This window comes from Fragaria vesca, linkage group LG2, assembly GCF_000184155.1.
Source record: "Fragaria vesca subsp. vesca linkage group LG2, FraVesHawaii_1.0, whole genome shotgun sequence".
NCBI classification, from domain to species: Eukaryota; Viridiplantae; Streptophyta; class Magnoliopsida; order Rosales; family Rosaceae; genus Fragaria; species Fragaria vesca.
Window position 1 is genome coordinate 9,767,530 of NC_020492.1, and position 7,040 is coordinate 9,774,569.

The 7,040-nt window shown below is 39.3% G+C and overlaps 1 protein-coding gene across 1 annotated transcript; it reads right to left on the bottom strand.

Annotated features, from left to right (window-relative positions):
• Positions 1-3,612: 3,612 nt before the first annotated feature.
• On the bottom strand, positions 3,613-6,970 carry LOC101310863. Its single transcript, XM_004292331.1, has 9 exons — positions 6,790-6,970; positions 5,571-5,651; positions 5,401-5,489; positions 5,190-5,264; positions 4,919-5,019; positions 4,706-4,825; positions 4,535-4,576; positions 4,344-4,406; positions 3,613-4,028 (listed from the first exon to the last, which is right to left on the bottom strand). Exons 1-9 carry the CDS (start codon positions 6,910-6,912, stop codon positions 3,613-3,615), a joined length of 1,110 nt encoding a protein of 369 aa, XP_004292379.1. The 5' UTR covers positions 6,913-6,970.
• Between the last annotated feature and the right edge of the window lie 70 nt (positions 6,971-7,040).

Genomic DNA, 7,040 nt, shown 5'->3' on the forward strand with positions numbered 1-7,040 from the left:
TTGTATTTCAATTGTAATGCTTGGAACCCTCGATAACCTAAATGTTATATACTAACTCTTGATATTAGAACCACATGATCATATATTATTATATTAGCGTACATGAATTAAACTGTGAACATCTAATGTCCCACTTTAGAATATGTGTCTTTGGTTAACGTACAAGTATGCGTGTTGTTAAGTTAATATAGTTTTTTTTTGTTACTTATGTTTATGTATTTCAATTAAATATTACAACGGTATGTATCGAAATTAGATAGATGAGCACTAAACTTATAATCGGTGTCATTATGTGTTTGTCATTGCATCTTTATTTTTTTTTCCTTTATGTAACTCTGTAAGTATTAAGAAATCTACATAAGTCATTCATATGAAATCTGTAGATTTCAGAAATCAGTTAAAGTCTGTGATTAAAAATCGATAGTTTTAAGAAATCAGTGAAAGTCTATGAACTTTTCAAAAAGTCTATAGATTTTTTAAAAAGTCAATTGATTAAAATTAGTCTGTATGAATCCAATTACAATACACACCCCTTAATTTGTCTTTTGTCATTTTGGTATTATCGATTCATTTATCTTTCAGATGGAAAAAAAAGAAAAAAAAAGAAGATAAATTTATCTTCCATCCGCCTCCACACTTTGAATAATCGACTCCAAAATTGGAATTATTGAAAACGAAGTAGGCAAAACCTGCTTAGTAACATGAACTGGCCCCCAAACAGCCAAACTAGTGTGAATCAAGGAAAGCTGTAACAAACCAAAAAAAAAAAGAAAAAAAAAAGGGAAAGCTGTAAACAACTGATAACGTACGTTTTCTTTTTGTAATACTCTAATCATCAGTACATCACCGGATATCCGATATCTCTTGTTTGGATAAATTTTATGAGAGCCAGCGTAGGATTTTTGTGTGCAAATGAACCTGATCTTTAAAGCAGCCGGATACATTTGGGTGGATTTAGATGAAGAAGGCGTACGAAATGCATATATCATGATGATTACTAATTAGTTCCTTTTAAGGTCATATCGAGGAAAAAGAAATTAATAGAATGAAATGAAGTTACCTACTTGCAAAGTAAGTGACTAAAAAAATTACGTCAAATCATATACGCTGTGACAAAAGATAGATGATCAACCTTCTAGACAATCTTCATAGATATCATTCTCGAGCTTGGATAAGTTAAATTGTGTAGTTGATGAATGATGATGATATACCATAGAACTAGTTCAGATGATGATTATTGAGTTCTATAGTCCTATAGAGAGTCTATGACCTAAATATATAAGTAAATATCCACGTACAAAAGCCTAATTGTCACACTACAAAATGAAGTGATGAAGACAAAGTGTCTACTTAGGAAAATGTCATGAAGACAAAATGTCTAGTTTCCAGTTTTTCTAGAGACGTATGAATAAAATTACTTTTTATAATATGAACTTCAAAAGAAAAGGGAAAAACAAAACTAACCATTAACCACCCTAACCAAAACATGTTACAACAAGCTCAATGAAGGATCCTGAGTTAGCTTCTTACGGTAAACTAAAGACTCATTCTCCAGCCCACTTCGCTAATTCTTCAAGACGGTAATCTTTGCCTCCGACTTTCAGATTCTTATCAAAGCCATGATTTCTGGAACCTCCCTTAGATTGGAAGGTTTCAAAATTGTTTGCTCAAGCCCGGTACCTCTCATCAACCCGGCAAATCAACTGGTTATGGACCAGCACGAAGGCAAATCGTGCAGGAGATCACGACGTCGCTGCCCTTGCCTTATCAGATTCTTGCCCCTCAAATTGGTTGATGAACCCTCCTTCCTTCCTGCAAAACATTCTGGTGTATGACGGGCTGCCGTGTCCTCATTAGAAGTCTGTGCCATGTTTTTTTTTTGTTTTTCTTTTGTCTTTTATTTTCTTTCCCTTACTTGTATTTCCCTCGCCAAACAAAAACAAAAACAAAAAAAAAATCAAGACGGTAACGTATTGCCTGAGGAAATGATTCTTCATTAATGAATATGAAAAGCAAATCTCCTCCAATAAGTTTCTTTTCAGAAATCCAATCTGGAACCAATTCCATAAGCAAGTTAAGTTGCTCTTCAACATTCTTTCTACCAATTTCCGGCCAGTTAAATAATGTTTTGTGTACAAGCTCCTGTCTGGTGAAAACAGGACGGTTCATTAACTGAAGCAGTAACTGAATCCTGTCAAAGAATTTAGGTAGGTTGGCAATCATTTCCTGCCGCCTCTTGGCTTGTGTGTTGGTCGGAGCTCTCTCTTCTGTAGCCTTCCGCTCCTCCTCTCTAACCAACTGGAAAAAACATTCCCAGGAAGCATGTCCTTATCAACTGATCGGTCATCAGTACACACAACTTCATCTTCAGCATTCCTACTCTTGGCATGAGTGTCAAATTTCAGCGCAATGGTGCGTATAGGACGACTGACCAACTTGCTTGGCGAGCTATCCTCTGGGATCAAAATACATCGCTTTGGTGGGTGCGGTTCAGGTTGATGTGACTAGAGTAGAAAAAACCTTTTCTAAAGTTGAAGCAAGCTTCCTTGGCGCAGATTGAATGACAGTACTATTTCTAGGGTCTATCTATTTGGTTGGGGCTGCATGCACTTGACTATGAAAGGAAACGGCAATACTATGTTCCTTAACAGAGCAAACTGTATTGAGATTTGACTCCGAAACCGAAAGATTTGAAGCTTGGAGGGATGCCTTGGGTGGATCAGGAGTGCATGAGGAGAGGTTATGATGCGGCCACGTCATCTTGGCGAAAACTCAGTCGGTGTACTGAAGAACCTCCGCATCCAAACACCTTACATCTTCCATCTCCACCACATAGCGCACATTTCATAATTACTAGCATTCGACAAGGGATATTTGATAGATTCTGAGGCCGTAGATGGTAAAAGCTGGTACTCCTATCACTAGAGAAAATGGGACTTCTGTGAAATTTTGTATAGTTTTAAATTAACTATTTAGGTTAGTCCCTTCCAAACCATTTGCTAGGGACTGTTGATGGTACCAATGCACAGTTCTACAATTAGAACAAAGACACGGATGTGGTGTTACAGTATCAAGTATTACCAAAGTTTCGATACACCAAATTCAAGCAAAAAATAGAAACAATGATATTAATAACTGGGCAACACATAGCCAAACCATGCCCTGCATATTATTCACCCAATCTAGCCTAATGTCACTTCTTCCTAAGGCTAAATACCTGCATGACGATGATACAGATTTTCTTTGTTTTGCTTGTTGATATAGGACATTAATAGTAGGAGGGGGAGCAATGGTTTAAGGAAATCAAGATATATATTGGAACGAAGCTTTAAATACAATATTGCCAACAATACATTGTGAAATGAATTACAGCAATACCAAAACCGACCATTTTTCACTTGGCTAAATGCAACCAAAACAAGCCTGCCCATGTCCACATGCACTTATCAACACAATGCAAGAGCAGCAAAACATCAAAATAGAAACTGTTTTAACAACGCCAAATATTGCAAGCCACATTTCACGCTATTCAAACAGCATTCTGATAAAACTCCACCCTCATGGGCAAAAGGCATGCACATAGCGGAAGCAAAAAATATCACCTACTGTAAATTAAGCTTGGTTTGCACCACCCCTAGAGCGTCCACCCATCCGTCCCCTCCCACGACCATATCCTCTGCCCCCTTGACCTCTACCTCCTTCATAACCACCAGTACCACCGGCACCTCTTTCATAGCCGCCGGCACCCCTTTCGTAGCCGCCTGAACCCCTTTCGTAGCCGCCGGTACCCCTTTCGTAGCCGCCTGAACCCCTTTCGTAGCCCCCTGATCCGCCTGTACCCCTTTCGTAGCCCCCTGATCCGCCTGAACCCCTTTCGTATCCCCCTGATCCGCCTGAACCCCTTTCATAGCCGCCTATACCCCTTTCGTAGCCCCCTGACCTTTCATAGCCGCCTGTACCCCTTTCGTATCCCCCTGATGGTCCTGAACTTCTTTCATAACCACCAGACCCTCTTTCATAGCCAGTACCTATTAGAATAGCAAATCAAACACATTTAGTCACGGCGTGTAAAACATGTTCACAAATCCATTTACACAGTTGATGGAACCCATAACATATAAAGCAAAGCATGGACCAAATATTTAATATACAGCACATTTTTTTTAACTAAAGTAGGAATCACTCCCTCCTAGTAAGTGGGTTCTATCCAAGGACCTTAAACCCCCATCTTTGAGGATGAAGTGCTTCCTCACTTACGTTTAAATGAACATACGCAAACATGAATAAACACATGGGTCTGAAAGTTATTACACGTGCACAGCCACTAATGGAAGTTAACTTACCACGATTGCCCCAACTTCTGCCTCGTCCACCACCTCTACCCCGATTCGGGTACCCACCATTATCTACAGAAAAGAAGGGCAAGTCAGTGGCAGGTTGGCATTCAGAATTCATACAGGGACTTCATGAAACTACAAGTAAATGAAAAGCAAAACTTTTAGCTTCCGTTAGCTACCATAAACAATTACTATACCTTGATGGTTTCCTCTACCCCGATTTGGGTACCCACCATTATCTATCAGAAAAGAAGGGCAAGTCAGTGGCAGGTTGGCATTCAGAAATCATACAGGGACTTCATGAAACTACAAGTAGATGAAAAACAAAACTATTAGTTCCCAATGGATACCAAAAACAATTACTATACCTTGATGGTTTCCATAACCACCCCCTTGATAGTTTGTGTATCCCCCTTGATAGTTGCTGTATCCTCCACCTCTGCCACGACCTCTGCCTCTACCACGCCCCCGTCCTCGACCGTATGAGTCTAAAAATCAAATGAATGAAACACAAAGATATTTGTGAGGAACAGAAAAGATTCAACAAAGGTGCAGAGTTGATAAGTTGTCAATCGCATCACCTTCATTGACAGCATTGTATGGACCACGAGCTTGTCTTGGTTGCTGTTGTTGGTAATTGGGCTGTGGCTTTGATTGGTCTGGGGGAGATGGAGCTTGATATCTATGGAAAAGCAAGATGGCCAAAAAGAATCGAGTTAGAACAGCCAATAAAAGAGAAAAGAAAATTTCCATAAGCTTGATATCTTTGTGCATAAATAGCAGAGAAAATTATCAAGATTTAATCCACAAAAGACAATGTAGTTTGAAATCAGAGAGTACTTCAACACGTACCCCGCAGAGGTTGTGTTTAGCTCCTTAGTTGATAGTGTAATTGAAATCATTGATACATGGCGAGTCATCTCCACACTGCAATATATGTAAATACACAGCATGATTAATCAAAGCAACAATGGTATATACATGTGGAGATTATGCACACAATCTTTTGGTCATCTACAAAAAATGAATCCAAATATCAAATAATTGGACAAGAGAGACTTACGGTACAAGACCCTCTTCAATAGGTTCCCATACATCAGTTATGCTTACAGAGCTGATTGCAGTATCTTGATGCAGCATTGGAACCCTTTTCTGTTTCAAGACACATGAGATGGGTTAGTTGTGAACTGAGAAGTAAGAAACAGGGCAGAGGAGATGGTTCTTGATATAGACCTTTATTATCTCAGCAATAGCCACTGTCTTGCTGATTGCCTGTCCCATTGCTTTCAAGACAATTTCATTGACTTGTTTATCCTGAAAATATGTAACAAGCCATACTATATTAGCTCATAACTTCAGATGGATGAAAAGGAATTACAATAACTGCACATACAACCCACAGAAAAGGCACCTCATTGTCTAGCTAGGAAGTATATGTAACATGTATCTAATTAAATCATGCTTATTGCCATGACAATCATGTTACCACAAAAAAAATATTACCAAATAGCTATCAAATAAAAAAAACAGACTAGATACCAATCAAGTACAAACAACGAATCTGGTATGGAAACGGAACACATATAAAGGCTGGACATGATTGTCAATGTAGAGTTACCGTATTATGTAAGGGTAAGGCCCCTACTTTGACAAAAACAATTGTTGTCTTCATAATTAGATAGATGAGAAGAAAGTAAGCAAAACCTTTCCTTGTTTAAGCGAAAAAAGTAAGCAGTGATGAAAAGACAATTGTCCCCCAAGCAATGGGAAACAATATCCTCACCAAAAGGGCCTGGTAGCATATGATGTTGGGATCGCCAATAAGGCCCCTACTAACCAACCGCCCAAGGATCATAAAAACTGATCAAGGGTGCAATAGCTTTTAATGACCGAATTGAATGATTCCAAGGCATTGTGACAAGAAGACTAGTTGAATTGACACAATCGCTTGTTGGTGAATTGAAATTATTTCCACAAACACACAACAAGACTTTAACCACCCTCCATTGAAGCTAATGGAACTATTTTAATCTAAACAGATTATTCCTCGTGTATAGGGTTGAAACTATTAACACTCATAAATATGTCCTCTCTCATAATCACAAGGCCATGAACACAACAGCTAACAACAAACTTTCCATATGACTCAGCCGCAATATCAAACACGAAACAAAGAGGGCACTCTTTCACTATACACAACCAAGGATCACAATAACGATTTCAATCAAAATACCTAATCAAATCGGCAACGAAACCAACCTAACAGAACAAAAACAGAAAATCATCAAAATGCCATCACAATAAACACATGCGAAATCTAAGGGAGCAAAGCCGAAACTCGAAAACGCAATCACAAGCAATCCATGCAGAAACAGAGCAAAAGCGAATCGAAGCATGAAAACAGTGAGAATAGAAACAACGCGGGAGAGAGGATTGGAGAGAGAAGAGGGACCTGGAGCTGAGTGGTGGCGTAGCTGATGTAGTTTCGGATGGCGCCCTGGGTGGTGATTCGGATCTCGTTCTCGCTGATGGGGAGCTCCGGCTTTGGCTTCTCGACTCTCCGGTAGCTTTCCATTCTCGGAAGATGATGATTTGGATTGCGGAGGCTGGGGATGGGAGAGAAAACCCTAAAACCCTAGCGGAGGTGAGAGAGAGAGAGAGAGAGAGAGAGAGAGAGAGAGAGAGAGAGAGATGAGNGAGAGT

Bases quoted from the DNA above. Each gene is read 5' to 3' on its own strand.
- LOC101310863 (XM_004292331.1), bottom strand. From the start codon at position 6,912: ATGGAAAGCTACCGGAGAGTCGAGAAGCCAAAGCCGGAGCTCCCCATC. The intron at 5,265-5,400 runs GTAAGTCTCTCT...CATATATTGCAG, and splicing joins ATTGAAGAGGGTCTTGTACC to TGTGGAGATGACTCGCCATG. The intron at 4,826-4,918 runs GTGATGCGATTG...TTTGATTTTTAG, and splicing joins ATACAATGCTGTCAATGAAG to ACTCATACGGTCGAGGACGG.